At 42.3% G+C, this 17,859-nt stretch overlaps 1 protein-coding gene across 1 annotated transcript in view; it reads right to left on the reverse strand.

The window, feature by feature from the left end:
• The window catches only part of LOC124711504 (aldo-keto reductase family 1 member B1-like), a 35,853-nt gene that overhangs the window by 7,374 nt on the left and 10,620 nt on the right, over positions 1–17,859 (reverse strand). The window contains exon 2 of the mRNA XM_047241617.1: positions 3,677–3,844. Coding sequence (XP_047097573.1) covers positions 3,677–3,844 — 168 coding nt within the window. The remainder of the gene's footprint in view (positions 1–3,676; positions 3,845–17,859) is intronic.

Below are 17,859 nucleotides of genomic sequence, written 5' to 3' on the forward strand. Positions count from 1 at the left end.
GAGTCAAAAAATCATACAGTGTGTTAACCTTTAATATTTGTGTATCAAGTTAGATTTACAGATTTCAGTTCCTGATACAAAACTTTTTTGGTGTTATTTCACATACTGTACTCATGCAGATCATATTTTTAATATATGACTACATTCATGACATAGACGATATCATAGAATTTGCTATGGGACCTGGTGACAATATAGAAACTCCAAAAGTGACCTGTCTATTTATAGTCTTGAGAAGCACAGCTGTTAATCAAAAATACTTGGGAGTCACTCTGACATTCAAAACCCACTGCAAGAACACCAAAATGAAAATCTCCACTCGAAACAACCTAATTCGCAAACTAGCGGGGACACAGTGGGGATCACATCCACAAACTATTCGCAGTTCTGCAATGGCACTGTGTTTTTCTACTGCTGAATATGCTTCTCCAGTCTGGTACAGGTCATCTCATGCCAGACAAGTAGACATTGCTCTCAACGAAACCTGCAGGTTGATCACAGGTTGCTTAAGACCTACCCCAACTGATAAGCTCTGCTGCCTGGAAGAAATAGCGCCACCATGGATATGCAGAACAGTGGCTGCCAACAAGGAGAGACTGAAAGTGGAACAGGACAGTGCCCATCCACTGCATGGACATAATCCACCACAGCAACGGCTGAGATCGCGAAAGAGATTCCTGAGAACATTTGAGAAGCTCACCATTTCACCAGAGAAGGCAAGGCTGGAGTTATGGAAGAAGTCGACGCCTCACTTGCAGACGCCAGAAGTTGAAGAATTACCACCTGGACACAACGAGAGCTGGCTGGTTCGGAAATCTTTAAACAGATTACGATCAGGAGTCGGACGATCCAGAGACAACCTAAAGAGATGGGGCTTCATAACAGAAGATACGTCCAGTGATTGTGGACAAGAACAAACCACAAGCCACATGCTCCAGTGCCTTTTGTGCCCTACATCCTGCACGAAGATTGATCTCCTGCAAGCCACTCCAAGCTCCTTGGAGGTTGCAAAGTACTGGGCACATGTAATATAAATACAATTTGTGTGTATTTATTTATTGTTGTGTATGGCAACTGTAAATTTGTATGCTTTTGATTCGAGAAAAAAAAAATTTTCATAACGAGAACTGGATCATATTCTTATTTCCTACTTCTTCTTCTATGTGCATACTGTGCAAGCACTGTAAAGGGCGTCCTATTTATCACTATTAGGATTTTTTCCTGTTTGAATCACTTATTTTATGTGCCACGCCTCAAGTTTTCCTCAGTGCATTCTCTCTCTTCCCTTACCAACCACGTAAAGTGCCCTCCGCCACACACCGTTGGGTGGCTTGCGGAGTATACATGTAGATGTAGATGTAGAAATGTACTTGCTTTTTTCTTTATTTAGTCTCATTGTTATCCTCTGTTTTCTTACTGTTATTTTCTGTTTCTTTCTGTTATTTTCACACTATTTTTCTTCTCCTACCATACGTTTTCGCTCTTCTCCGATAATGTTCTGTTGCAATTTGACGTCATTCTGGCCAGTGGTGTTATTTCTATAGCGGTTTGAAAGTTTAACTGTAATTGTAATCACCCTGTACTCTCATATGATGAGAGGTGGGAATACGTAATGCAGAGGAAATGAAACAATGATATTATGTACCAGATTTGACTCACAAGGTGATACGTTCTGAGATGTGGCAGTGATATGTCCTCTGACTGACCTCGTTCATTTCGAAGTTCTTACAGTTTGGACTTACAAAAATTAAGAAAGACGAGTAATCAGTTAGAAACATAAGCTGTGGAGGTGCGGGTTCTTGTTTAAGGGAGAGTTATGCAAACCACATAATTATCCGAGCTTGGGATCAAGAGACATTTCAATTTCGATTGATCGCTATAAGCAGAATTGACAGTAGCGGGCGATGGCAGCAAGCAGCCATTGTTGCATGGTGGGACGGCGGAGCACCCGAAAACGTCAAGTCTTTATGTCGGCAGTTCAGAACGCGCCGTTACAAAGTCTGCGAGGCTAGAGTAAGATTGTAAAAGGTGCAAGTACTAAACGTTAGACGCAGGTTGCAGAGGCAGACACCTCTTGGTGATTAACAGGTGGATCTGTCCCGGGCTGTGCGACTCAAGGAAGAAAAAGTAGTCCACCAGAAATTTACGTTACGTAAGAGTTAACTTGGATGTAAAATTATTTCAAATATTGTTACCCAAAAATAAGTGTCTCCATTGAGGGAACCGATATAGGGCGCTATATTTGCAAAAAGGGAAAATATTGGGTGATTGCAATTAAAGTACAGCTACTCACAGGGGACTAGTGTGGGCTGTAATTATCGTATGGCAGCGAAACTTGGTAGATATTCTAAAACGCTAATGCGGAATCGATTTACACTAGCTTTTGGCTCCCAGGTGCACGTCGGGCACTATGAATGCAAGAAAGGCTGCAGAAATATTTCCTTATCTAACGGATTACGTAAAGGTCAGAAGAGGTCAGACATGTGAGAAACGCATAATATTGATTTTATTAGCAATTTCTGCTTACACAATTTGTTTAGCATGAACGCCAGTGACGAAATGCTGCATCTGTATAACGATGTCATCAACAGTTGCCCGCAGCAGTTCCAGTGGAACCTGATCAACACGTTCCTGTACATTGCCCTTCAGACAAAGACCAGTTGTACGCCTGATAACAGCGTTATTTTAGAAATCCCCAAAGCCAATTTTCTGTCATGCACGTAAGAGAGTTTCACTAACAGTGCACAGACTCCTGTCTTCATAGTCATGCTGTTCACTCACGTTAGGATCTGTCAAATGACAGTGTGGATGTCATACTGTCACATAAATGCTGTATAGCACCTGATTTGCTCCTGGTGACCAAAATTGGAAATAATTTTTTCCAGCATAAATCGGTTCTGCATTAACGCATTAGCTTATCTACCAAGTTTTGCAGCCGTATGATAATTACAGCGCACAATAAACTCTGTGAGTAGCTACACTTTAATTATAACCAACCAGTATTAGTAAAGTGGATTGGCTGATGCCACTGAAGCCCAAGAAAGTTAGAAGTGAGGGTGACGGACGAATTGCTTGGGAGAACTTATCAGGTGGTTGTGGAGATAGGGCGTCATTCAAATTGGAGCCCCCATTTCGCTTGGGTAATGAGCTCTCTCTTCGCTCATTTTAAGCTGAGAACGTCTGATTAAGTACATACACGTAGGAAGCGTTTTTAAATAGTGTTGATAAAGTGTAAAATGGTACAATATTTTGAAGACTTAGACGAAGGTAGTGTAATGTACAAATCTTACGTTGTGCAATGCGCAAAATACCATCGATAATCTTGGAAAGGATGAAATATCAGTTGCATAACAGATTTATTAGAACCCTTGACATAGGTTTCGGTGATTAGAAAATTATCTTCTTCAGAATGAAATTGTAACACCTAGAAATTACACATTGGCTACAAAAAGTACAAGTAACACAGATATAGCAGATGCGGATAATACACAATGGGCTAAGAATGCACACACACTTGTTATATATTGTTTTGAAAACGTACGTTACAATAAAGCGGTTTGCCTCTCGTCAAGGGCAAACACTTAAGAACATTTTCTAACCAAGGTGTAATTTTTAGGCGTTACAGTCTCCTTCTGAAGAAGATAATTTTATAATTATTGAAACCCGATTGGCTCACCTTGCTGGTGATGAACATGTCTTCCCGCTTCACTGTTCCATCAGCAAATTTCTCCTGAAGGGCCTCGCCTATTTCCGTTTCATTCAAGTAGACAGCTGCAGTATCAATATGACGATAGCCCACATTAATAGCATGTTTGACTGCGTCCCTTACAGCTCCCGGAGTTGCCTGTAACATAAAAAGTGCAACACTACGTGTAACATTAAGCTGGAGTGTGGAGAAAGATAATGACACCTTTAGTAGTGAGTTATGGTTCATCTGGATCGCTTATAAGGAGCGCTATTCGCGGTGTCCCAAAAGAAAAGTCTTACAGTCCAATAAATTATCATCATCATCAACAAACAACCACAACATCATCATTATTAGACTCAAAGGCTGCTAGAAGAGGTCTTCTCCATTACTTTCAATTTTCTGCTCTTTGTCACCAGTCACTTCTGATACCATTCTTTCTCAAATCTTCCTACATTCCATCACTATATTTTCCGTGACCTAACAGATGCCAATAAACCCTGTAGCTTTAGAGGCTAATGACATCAATATTTCCTGTTTAGACCCATGGAATTTCGATAATCAATTATTTATCAAACTAATAATTACGACATCAGTAGCTATGTCATGCACTGGGCCAAATGCTTGCCTTGAAATCTTCATTTCAAATATGAGCAAACAGTTGTAGACTCGTTACCAAGTACGTATGCTCCATGTTTCACATGCATATAACACTTGAGATGTAACTGACTCAACGAGGAAAAAGTGTAGTATCTGACACCATGATAAATTACAGTATACTGTAGTATTACCTTGCTAATCCAAACAATGTTTTTTTGGGGAGGGGGGAGACAAGGATGTAGTATTGTATTTTAGTGTGTTCCATAGTAGAATGATGACATATCTGAGTGTAAAAGAGTTTCTATTTAATTAATTTAAACACCAAACCATAGGTTTGCTAATCATATTTGGTTAATAATAGCAAAACATTGTATTGTTTCCTTCATTCCTTGATTTGATATAATTTCATGCATTTTGCATAAAATAACATCTTCAGGAAAAACTGAATTGTTGTGAGAAAAAATTCGTTAAATAAGTAATATATAAATGTTGTAAAATGTTAAAGACCATATTATACAAAAGATTTTTAAGGAAAAGTAACATGTGACTGATATGAATACTTGATTATCTATGTCTAAATGACATGAACTTGTAAAAAGATTTTATTTATAGTGCAGTTTAAGTCGGTCGTGCTATGAACGTTTCTTTCTGATGGATCTGATATACCACCCAATCACAAAATTCTTTGTTTAGGACAGTTTAATGTCTATTCGCACTTGAAGGAATGGGATGGGACAGCAAGACAGTCCACAATAAATTTAAAATGGTGGCATTCACACAGATTGTCAGTGGAACAGGCCATCAAGATTAAGGTTTCTCGGAAAGAAAGTCTTAACGTTGATATAGGCAGGGTATGGCGGCATTATCTGCATAGGAGATAACCTACAGGAATACTCAACTTACTACTTCACGTTGTGGTAGTGAAGATCATGTTTTTGTTTCTTCTTAGTCTTTATTTTATTGTTTGTATCGTTTTCGTGATATGTTGCAAAAATTCCATGAGGGCTGTGATATTTGTCCTTTGAGCCTTGACTCAGTTGAGCATAAATATCAGCTTAAGAAACTGAAGGCACATTATACTGTGGGCTCATCCATGCAGCTGCTGTCCACCTACTTACTAAATTGCAAACTGTGCATAAAACTCACGTTCAAATCAGTGCTAAGATTATGCATTTATATTTCACTAGGGGTATAGTAAGACAGGTTCTACACCAAAGTTTAAATCTTCATCCTTTTCACTTCTTAGTTGCCATTAATAATACTGCTCAATATCCTACCTCCACGTCTTGTTTACAAATATTGTGCTGTAGCACCCGTCCTTTGTCTTATGGAAAAGACTGCAATTAACAGGGCTCAAATGAGATTCGAGGAATCACAGGTGAAATCTCATATTCTCTTAATCATAGCTTAAACACTAATAAAACAAAAGCACAGTTACTAACATTGAAAACTGCCAGATCACATCATTAGGAAGCAGAGGGCACGTGCGTTATGTCAGGGATAGGCAATGTCAAAATTAAATTACTATGTATTGTAAGGTGTCAGGCAAATCCAACACCTTCCATGGAAACTCTGACATGATAAGCAAATCCAGTAGTATGTCACATAGCTCCAAATAAATCGTGACATTAAATTAACCAAATGGAATACCACAGACTAACACAAGAATGCCTAAATGCATGTCATACCTTCCCACCGTGAGACAGACGCAGTTCCGAGGGGAGAAACGAGAACAGAAGCCGAGAGCAGAACCGTGTTAAGCTGGAAGGCCCTACGATAAGGGACGGACACCCACGTGGCCAGCTAACCGCTAGGACCACCCCCCAGCCCATGTTAAAAGCTAGAGCCCTCCAGAAGAACAGTATAGATCTTACGATAACACTAAAAGGACCACACCAGCTACAAGTTTTAGCGTGAGACTTTTTCGCGTCTCTGTTACGTTGCAAACCTTAAAAACATTGTCCCACCACGAAAAGTATAACGTTTCTCATTGGATAGACAGAATTTTTGTAGGCAGAGCTTAAGGTTAACATTGAGACCCTGATTGGTCAGATGAAAACACAGCCAGATAGTTTTTTAAACCAACTTCGGTAAATTGTAGTAAGGAGAAGTTAGGAGAGAGTTGCTTCCGAGACGGCGAGGTGAGCGGAGCTGTGCTGCTCGCCCCCCTGACGAACACCGACAAGGTAATGAACGCACGCGATGGCTCATAACAGCGCATAAAGCTTCACTCAGAACTGCAGAAGACTCATCTGTTACACCCCATTTTTGCGTAATACTAGTGTCGATCGTCAATTAAAGCTCATGGTGTTCACATTTGCCACTTGAAGTAAAAATCTGAAACGCGATGATTTTTCTGTTATATAGTTATTGAGAAGCCACATCAGCCACTGTAATTTACGACAAGTTAGATAAGTAATTAAAGATAATTGAGGGTCACTGTAGACCATTTTGATAGTTTTCTCTTTTCTGAAACTTAATTTAAACCTAGATTATACATGTGATATGGCATAGGTCATCCTTCGATCCATTGTAGAACTTGGAAACCCATTCAGGGAATATTCGTTCACATTTTTGTTGAACGCAGTTGGTTTTTACCATCCTGTATTAAAACATTTCCTTTTATCAATAGTGCAATTTATAAACAATGTTTTGTGAGTAGAATAAATTTTCCAATGGTAAACTTAACTACTTTTTCGACGTTATTTTACCAGCTAACTAAAAATAGGAAAGCCTTGAACCCCTTCCACTAAATTTAGTTAGTATTAAGATTCTTTTACAGGGAGTGCAGTGGAGCTGACACTGAAATCATTAAGTATTTGGTTATATCATCGCTAGTCTCACTGAACTCTTCTGAACTCTACATGTCATGTGTGGCCTGGCGTCTCCTTACCAGCAACAGGTCCCAGGTTCAAACTATTCAATTCCCTAAAAAACACGCTCAGAGCGTCGTTGCGCGAAATTGGTAGGGAGACACGATATAGAACAAACAGACACCACGCAGAATGTTAGAGTATCTACGTAGAAAAAGAACAGTACACCAAAAAGAAGACCACTGCAACCATGGCCGAAATAAGGGTTTCACCAGTAATGGTTTTTTATCATATGACACTGCACCATAACGAGAAAACTTTTATGTCAACTGACTCTGGCTGTGGAAGCCTACGCAATTATATTAGATAAAAATCTCTACTGAGTAATCCTCGTTAAGTATACAGGGTATTAGGTTGTAACTGCAGATATGCTGATCATTGATACCATAGTATGTACGCATTTCAGCGTGTTAGCTGTTTTTTCTCCACATCTAACAGTCTTGCCACAAACGTATCACATAAATTACTACCTAATGTTTTCTGCACCTATGTTCATTACGCCTGTCAGTATAGACTTCTGTTTTGCGTCCAAATGTCTACACTTCACCAACTGACTTACTGCCCTAAATAAAATAAGCATTAATGACTTGCTCTTGCTACGTTTACTTGGAGTTACCAACCAACCTAAAATCATTCAACTCTTAATGGCTATTATTATTAGTCTGTAAATGAAGCAAATTCTGATGTAATATTGTCCAATACACTGTCCTCTGTCACCAATAAAAATATCTCCCCTTACATCCCTAACAGACTGCATAAATGAGAAAACTAATAGTGTCCTTCACTTGCTCAGCTAGCTATCAAAAGTAGTTTCCAACAAACCACTGACAATTCTTATATTGTGGTAGAGTTCACACATTTCTTAATTATGATGTGGAAGTGGAGGGATTTGATACATTAATGAAAATTATAACAACACTAGAAGTAAGATCAATTACTGCACACACAGAGCTGAAGAATAACAGGCCATAGTGTGCTTATGAATGGCCAAATATGGTTTATCAATCTACCAATCACAACACGAACAAGTGAAGCAAAATTATTCAAAATAAAATTGAGATCTCACGTTGAAATCTCACACCTTACAACAGTGGCTTCCATGCCTCAAAGATAGAGATAAGAGTACCATAGGTGCAATCATAGTGGATAATATCTGTAGAGGGGCCAGACTAATAACTGGCTCTTGAGGAAGGACAGCTACTTTTGCTCAGGCAACAGTCCACATGATTGACTGGTATGGCCATGCAACATTAGCCAACGTGGCTTTGCTGGACTGGTGTCACAAACGGTTCGAAGCAAGAGGAAAGTACAGCCATCAGTTTTCCCGAGAGTATGCAGGTCCACTGTACGCCTTAATGATGGTCTCTTGTGAGATGTAATATTCCAGGAGTAAAACAGACTCCATTCGGATCTTCAGGTGGGGCTACTAAGGAGGGTGTCATCATAAGAAAAGAGAAAATAAATCTAATGTTCTACTGATCAGAGTGTGGGAAGTTAGAAGCCAAAATCAGGTAAGAGCTGTAGAAAACATCAAGAGAGAAATGAATAAGTGTATGTTATGGTGGGAATTAGTGAAATGTTATAGCAGGAGGAACAAGATTTCTGGTCAGGGAAGTACAGGGTCATTAACACACAATCAAATGAGGGTATTGCAAAAGCAGATTTAATAGTGAATAAGAATACAAGAATGCAACTGAACTATTATGAACAACATACCGAACACATAATCGTGACCAAGACAGACACCAAGCCAAGCCCCCATCATAGCCGTACAAGTTTATAGTGTGTTCAAAAAAGTATCGCATATGTTGAGCGGTGGTAGTATTGATCAAAGAAGACAAAATGTCCTGTAAATATGGCTCTAAACTGCATACCTTAAGAGCTATGAGCACTTGTTCATCTTTGCTGTTGTGAAACACATCTCTTCTACTGCAAACTCTTTGCTGTTACGAACGACTTACAGTAAGCAGTAAACAAATAAGCACAGATTCATCTGCTATTGTCCATGGATAAAGGATGCGGTAAACATGTGTTAGTGTCGTTACGGTAAACTGTAGTCACGGTTCTGGCTAAATGCAGTTCATGCACTAGTTTTGGCCGGCCGAAGTGGCCGTGCGGTTAAAGGCGCTGCAGTCTGGAACCGCAAGACCGCTACGGTCGCAGGTTCGAATCCTGCCTCGGGCATGGATGTTTGTGATGTCCTTAGGTTAGTTAGGTTTAACTAGTTCTAAGTTCTAGGGGACTAATGAGCGCAGCAGTTGAGTCCCATAGTGCTCAGAGCCATTTGAACCATTTGCACTAGTTTTAGCGGAACCATTTCGGTTCTGATAAATTTGTGAAACGCTTTTACCTTGTAGTGTTATCTTTGTCCTTGTCAACATAATGGAAGCTTATTTTTCCACATGGGTAATGGAAGATATGACACTCCATTATGGCGTGGTAAACGGGAGCAACCATCAAGTGCATGTCTTGTATGCTGAAAAATATCCACAATCCAGAGCAGAGTACCATCTGCACAGTTAATCAGCCGTCATTTCCAGCGCCTAACAGACTATGGCTCTGTATCTCCAGCAATGGCGGATCAGAGCAGGACTCACACTATTTGTACTCCTGTTGTTGGACGAGTGAATACTGCAACGAGTGGAAAAAGATCCAGGGTATATTGCATGTAGGGGTTCAATATCCATCGTACTTAATCATCCTCTAGTCTGTGTGATCCTCCAGAAGCAGTTGCTATACTGGTATAATGTATAGTGTGTCTACGGACTTTGGGCACAAGATCAGCCTACCTGATGCATACCCGCAAGCGGTTGAAGAATCAAGGCATCAGAGACGATTTTGAATCGGTGTGTGGGCAGGAACTACTGGCTATAGACAAACAAGACATTACGTACTACCAAACAGGTTGATTCGTGCGAGGTATTGTCATTTCCTATCAAACGACTTGCCTGTCCTGCTATACGAGGTACCATACCAACAATGGTTAAATATTTGTTTCCTGCATGTAGAAACATCATTATAGTAAGAGAGACATTCAGAAACGAGATTTTAATCTGTAAAGTATTTCCAGGGCAGATGTGTTAACACTCCCTGCAATCTTTCTCAGACGGTTGTACAAAGAATCTAATCGGTAAAAGAAAAATTCTACCTTATTTTTAGATTTAGACGTCAGCTTCATGATGAAGCTAATGGAAATATTTCTTTTCAATAGTGATATTTCCATTTAAGTAAGACACTGTGAGAAATCCGAAAAGTTGTGTCTGGTGAATATTACACGACATTTTGCTGCGTAGAAAGTTAATCTAATCTACTGAATTTTTCTTTAGACTTGAAAAGAGGCCTCTATCCGTCTTGAGTCTCGAGAAAAAGGGTTTTATGTAACGCTTTCCCCTCCAATATATCATATGTGAGAATGAAATATTCGTAACACCCCTCACAGCGCGTATCGAGATGTCGAAACGAGATTTTGGAAAATGATAGAACACAAAGAGAAGAGTATTTTGCGATGTGGTTAACAACGTCCTTATCTATGGTGACACAGAAGAAGCTATATTTTCACTTTGTTTTTTTCTTAATTTCTCAAGCCATTACCGTAATTTTTAAAAGCTATGACACCTAGTGAAACGAGAATTTTCTAGTATGAAAAACACGGAATCCCTTCTCTTATGTTACTTTTTTTTGGTCATTAGTCTACTGACTGGTTTGATGCGGCCCGCCACGAATTCCTTTCCTGTGCTAACCTCTTCATCTCAGAGTAGCACTTGCAACCTACGTCCTCAATTATTTGCTTGACGTATTCCAATCTCTGTCTTCCTCTACAGTTTTTGCCCTCTACAGTTCCCTCTAGTACCATGGAAGCCATTTCCTCATGCCTTAGCAGATGTCTTATCATCCTGTCGTTCTCCTTATCAGTGTTTTCCACATATTCCTTTCCTCTCCGATTCTGTGTAGAACCTCCTCAATCCTTACCTTATCAGCCCACCTAATTTTCAACATTCGTCTATAGCACCACATCTCAAATGCTTCGATTCTCTTCTGTTCCGGTTTTCCCACAGTCCATGTTTCACTACCATACAATGCTGTACTCCAGACGTATATCTTCAGAAATTTCTTCCTCAAATTAAGGCCGGTATTTGATATTAGTAGACTTCTCTTGGCCACTGATGCCTTTTTTGCCATAGCGAGTCTGCTTTTGATGTCCTCCTTGCTCCGTCCGTCATTGGTTATTTTACTGCCTAGGTAGCAGAATTCCTTAACTTCATTGACTTCGTGACCATCAATCCTGATGTTAAGTTTCTCGCTGCTCTCATTTCTACTACTTCTCATTACCTTCGTCTTTCTCCGATTTACTCTCAATCCATACTGTGTACTCATTAGACTGTTCATTCCATTCAGCAGATCATTTAATTCTTCTTCACTTTCACTCAGGATAGCAATATCATCAGCGAATCGTATCATTGATATCCTTTCACCTTGTATTTTAATTCCACTCCTGAACCTTTCTTTTATTTGCATCATTGCTTCCTCGATGTACAGATTGAAGAGTAGGGGCGAAAGGCTACAGCCTTGTCTTACACCCTTCTTAATACGAGCACTTCGTTCTTGATCGTCCACTCTTATTATTCCCTTTGGTTGTTGTACATATTGTATATGACCCGTCTCTCCCTATGGCTTACCCCCACTTTTTACAGAATCTCGAACAGCTTGCACCATTTTATATTGTCGAACGCTTTTTCCAGGTCGACAAATCCTATGAAAGTGTCTTGATTTTTCTTTAACCTTGCTTCCATTATTAGCCGTAACGTCAGAATTGCCTCTCTCGTCCCTTTACTTTTCCTAAAGCCAAACTGATCGTCACCTAGCGCATTCTCAATTTTCTTATCCATTCTTCTGTATATTATTCTCGTAAGCAGCTGCGATGCATGAGCTGTTAAGCTGATTGTGCGATAATCCTCGCACTTGTCAGCTCTTGCCGTCTTCGGAATTGTGTGGATGATGCTTTTCCGAAAGTCGGATGGTATATCGCCAGACTCATATATTCTACACACCAACGTGAATAGTCGTTTTGTTGCCACTTCCCCCAATGATTTTAGAAATTCTGATGGAATGTTATCTATCTCTTCTGCCTTATTTGACCGTATGTCCTCCAAAGCTCTTTTAAATTCCGATTCTAATACTGGATCCCCTATCTCTTCTAAATCGACTCCTGTTTCTTCTTCTATCACATCAGACAAATCTTCACCCTCATAGAGGCTTTCAGTGTATTCTTTCCATCTATCTGCTCTCTCCTCTGCATTTAACAGTGGAATTCCCGTTGCACTCTTAATGTTACCACCGTTGCTTTTAATGTCACCAAAGGTTGTTTTGACTTTCCTGTATGCTGAGTCTGTCCTTCCGACAATCATATCTTTTTCGTTGTCTTCACATTTTTCCTGCAGCCATTTCGTCCTAGCTTCCCTGCACTTCCTATTTGTTTCATTCCTCAGCGACTTGTATTTCTGTATTCCTGATTTTCCCGGAACATGCTTGTACTTCCTCCTTTCATCAATCAACTGAATTATTTCTTCTGTTACCCATGGTTTCTTCGCAGCTACCTTCTTTGTACCTGTGTTTTCCTTACCAACTTCTGTGATGGCCCTTTTTAGAGTTGTCCATTCCTCTTCAACTGTACTGCCTACTGCGCTATTCCTTATTGCTGCATCTATAGCATTAGAGAACTTCAAACGTATCTCGTCATTCCTTAGTACTTCCGTATCCCACTTCTTTGCGTATTGATTCTTCCTGTCTAATGTCTTGAACTTCAGCCTACTCTTCATCACTACTGTGATCTGAGTCTATATCTGCTCCTGGGTACGCCTTACAATCCATTATCTGATTTCGGAATCTCCGTCTGACCATGATGTAATCTTATTGAAGTCTTCCCGTATCTCCCGGCCTTTTCCGAGTATACCTCCACCTCTTGTGATTCTTGAACAGGATATTCGCTATTACTAGCTGAAACTTGTTGCAGAACTCAATTAGTCTTTCTCCTCTTTCATTCCTTGTCCCAAGCCCATATTCTCCTGTAACCTTTCCTTCTACTCCTTCCCCTACAACTGCATTCCAGTCGCCCATGACTATTACATTTTCGTCCCCCTTTACATACTGCATTACCCTTTCAATATCCTCATACACTTTCTCTATCTATTCATCTTCAGCTTGCAACGTCGGCATGTATACGTGAACTATCGTTGTCGGTGTTGGTCTGCTGTCGATTCTGATTAGAACAACCCGGTCACTGAACTGTTCACAGTAACACACCCTCTGCCCTACATTCCTATTCATAACGAATCCTACACCTGTTATACCATTTTCTGCTGCTGTTGATATTACCCGATACTCATCTGACCAGAAATCCTTGTCTTCCTGCCACTTCACTTCACTGACCCCTACTATATCTAGATTGAGCATTTGCATTTCCCTTTTCAGATTTTCTAGTTTCCCTACCACGTTCAAGCTTCTGACATTCCACGCCCCGACTCGTAGAACGTTATCCTTTCGCTGATTATTCAATCTTTTTCTCATGGTAACCTCCCCCTTGGCAGTCCCCTCCCGGAGACTATTTCGTCCTCTGGGTGACGGACCATAATAAAGTGTCCTGACTTCGATTCCCCGTCCGTGTTGACTCGCCGGATTCATTCATCTGTGGCCGACGATGCCTTGTTATCACCAGTGCTGCTTCCCATACCTTGCTAAGTGAATTCCCGTGTCTATATCTACATCTAAATTTACATTTCTACTCCGCAAGCCACCCAACGGTGTGTGGCGGAGGGCACTTTACGTGCCACTGTCATTACCTCCCTTTCCTGTTCCAGTCGCGTATGGTTCGCGGGAAGAACGACTGTCTGAAAGCCTACGTGCGCGCTCTAATCCCTCTAATTTTACGTTCGTGATCTCCTCGGGAGGTATAAGTAGGGGGAAGCAATATATTCGATACCTCATCCAGAAACGCACCCTCTCGAAACCTGGCGAGCAAGCTACACCGCGATGCAGAGCGCCTCTCTTGCAGAGTCTGCCACTTGAGTTTGTTAAACATCTCCGTAACGCTATCACGGTTACCAAATAACCCTGTGACGAAATGCGCCGCTCTTCTTTGGATCTTCTCTACCTCCTCCGTCAGACCCGATCTGGTACGGATCCCACACTGATGAGCAATACTCAAGTATAGGTCGAACGAGTGTTTTGTAAGCCACCTCCTTTGTTGATGGACTACATTTTCTAAGGACTCTCCCAATGAATCTCAACCTGGTACCCGCCTTACCAACAATTAATTTTATATGATCATTCCACTTCAAATCGTTCCGCACGCATACTCCCAGATATTTTACAGAAGTAACTGCTACCAGTGTTTGTTCCGCTATCATATAATCATACAATAAAGGATCCTTCTTTCTATGTATTCTCTGTTGATCACGTCGTTAGTTACACGTACTTCGACTGCTTCTTTAATTATGGAGTCTCAGTACGTGGAGTTGGACGACAGGATCTTTGTCTCTCTCCAGTTTCACACATATTTGTACACATATTTCATCGGTATCTTTAGTGAATTTCGGCCTGCAGTTTCATCTGAATCCCGAGGAAATTTTTAACTCTGCGTAGTTAAGAAATGTGCAAAAAACCGCGGTCAACTTTTCAACTTTTCAGGTATGAGAATGCAGCAAACACCTTCTACATTACCAAATACACTCCTGGAAATTGAAATAAGACACCGTGAATTCATTGTCCCAGGAAGGGGAAACTTTATTGACACATTCCTGGGGTCAGATACATCACATGATCACACTGACCGAACCACAGGCACATAGACACAGGCAACAGAGCATGCACAATGTCGGCACTAGTACAGTGTATATCCACCTTTCGCAGCAATGCAGGCTGCTATTCTCCCATGGAGACGATCGTAGAGATGCTGGATGTAGTCCTGTGGAACGGCTTGCCATGCCATTTCCACCTGGCGCCTCAGTTGGGCCAGCGTTCGTGCTGGACGTGCAGACCGCGTGAGACGACGCTTCATCCAGTCCCAAACATGCTCAATGGGGGACAGATCCGGAGATCTTTCTGGCCAGGGTAGTTGACTTACACCTTCTAGAGCACGTTGGGTGGCACGGGATACATGCGGACGTGCATTGTCCTGTTGGAACAGCAAGTTCCCTTGCCGGTCTAGGAATAGTAGAACGATGGGTTCGATGACGGTTTGGATGTACCGTGCACTATTCAGTGTCCCCTCAACGATCACCAGTGGTGTACGGCCAGTGTAGGAGATCGCCCCCCACACCATGATGCCGGGTGTTGGCCCTGTGTGCCTCGGTCGTATGCAGTCCTGATTGTGGCGCTCACCTGCACGGCGCTAAACACGCATACGACCATCATTGGCACCAAGGCAGAAGCGACTCTCATCGCTGAAGACGACACGTCTCCATTCGTCCCTCCATTCGCGCCTGTCGCGACACCACTGGAGGCGGGCTGCACGATGTTGGGGCGTGAGCGGAAGACGGCCTAACGGTGTGCGGGACCGTAGCCCAGCTTCATGGAGACGGTTGCGAATGGTCCTCGCCGATACCCCAGGAGCAACAGTGTCCCTAATTTGCTGGGAAGTGGCGGTGCGGTCCCCTACGGCACTGTGTAGGATCCTACGGTCTTGGCGTGCATCCGTGCGTCGCTGCGGTCCGGTCCCAGGTCGACGGGCACGTGCACCTTCCGCCGACCACTGGCGACAACATCGATGTACTGTGGAGACCTCACGCCCCACGTGTTAAGCAATTCGACGGTACGTCCACCCGGCCTCCCGCATGCCCACTATACGCCCTCGCTCAAAGTCCGTCAACTGCACATACGGTTCACGTCCACGCTGTCGCGGCATGCTACCAGTGTTAAAGACTGCGATGGAGCTCCGTATACCACGGCAAACTGGCCGACACTGACGGCGGCGGTGCACAAATGCTGCGCAGCTAGCGCCATTCGACGGCCAACACCGCGGTTCCTGGTGTGTCCGCTGTGCCGTGCGTGTGATCATTGCTTGTACAGCCCTCTCGCAGTGTCCGGAGCAAGTATGGTGGGCCTGACACACCGGTGTCAATGTGTTCTTTTTTCCACTTCCAGGAGTGTAGAAAATTCTCTCCTACATTTACCTTTTACGTTTGTAATGGGGTAAGTGTTTCATCTCATTTCTACACATTCACTCACATTTCTTCCTTTTTTAATTGTATTTGTCGCAAGAGATAGGGTTTAAATTGAAATTTGGGACATTCTGAAAGTAAAATTACTTTTCTTTTAAAATAGTTCTCCGGAAACAAAAGATGTCGCATTCCAACTCAACCAGGAACAAAGAAAATACCAACAGGTTATTTCTGAATATATTTAGGTAGCACACTCTACTTTTTCCCAACTCAACTCCAGGGGCAGTACGGATATCCTAGTCCCACAACATAAAAAAATGAGTCATGTATATGCCAAATTTGGTTGAAACTGCACCAGCGATTCCTGAGATCCGCTTTTATGGCACCTCTTTTCACCCCCACCCTCAGCCATACCGGTGCTAGGAGTATCTTACTGTTGAACTAATTTATGTTTTTCCAGTAATCAAGTGACAGGTGTACCAAGCATCTTCAGACGTTACAGAGAGGTACAGATACGTCACGTCTCCGCAGTTTGGTGGCCAGCGGAAGCGTTTAAACTCAGAAGAGTGGTCCTGGAGCCACTCTCTAGCAATTCTGGACATGTGAGGTGTTCCATTGTCCTGCTGGAGTCTGTCAGAACGCACAATGGACATGAACGGATGCAGGTGATCATACAGGATGCCTATGTACGTGTCCCCTGTCATAGTCGTACCTAGACGTATGAGGAGTCCCATATCACTCCACCTGCACACGCTCCACGCCATTACAGAGCCTCAACAACCTTGAACAGTCCCCTGCTGACATGCCAGGTCCATGGATTCATGAGATTGTATCGATACCCGTCCACGTCCATGCGCGGCATACAATTCGAAACGAAACTCGTCCGACCAGGCAACATTTTTCCAGTCAGCAACACTCCAGTGTCGGTGTTGATGGACCCAGGCGAGGCGTAAAGCTTTGTGCGTGCAGTGATCAAGGGTGTACGGGTGCTCATTCGGCTCCGGAATCAAACATCGATGATGTTTCGTTGAATGGATCGCACCCTGACACTTGTTGATGGCCCAACTTTGAAATCTGCAGCAATTTGCGGGAGGGTTGCATTTCTGTCACGTTGAACGATTCCCTTCAGTGGTCGTTGGTCCCATTCTTGCAGGATCTTTTTCCGGCCGCAGCGATGTCGGAAATGTGATGTTTTGCCACATTCCTGACATCCACACTACACCAGTGAAATGATCGTACGGGAAAATCCCCACGTCATGGCTACCTCCGCGATGCTGTGTCCCATCGCTCGTGAGCCGACTACAAAACCATGTTCAAACTCACTTTTTATCTTGATAACCTGCAATTGTAGCAGCAGTAACCGATCTGACAACCGCGCCAGACATTTGTCTTACTTAGGCGTTGCCGACCGCAGCGCCGTATTCTGCCTGTTTACATATCTCTGTATTTGAATACGCATGCCTATACCAACTTCTTTGGCGCTATATAGACTGGGTGAAAATATTCTTGGCCAAGGTTGTTTGGTAAATTTTCCACCCTGGTGAGA

This window comes from Schistocerca piceifrons, chromosome 8 (assembly GCF_021461385.2).
Source record: "Schistocerca piceifrons isolate TAMUIC-IGC-003096 chromosome 8, iqSchPice1.1, whole genome shotgun sequence".
NCBI classification, from domain to species: Eukaryota; Metazoa; Arthropoda; class Insecta; order Orthoptera; family Acrididae; genus Schistocerca; species Schistocerca piceifrons.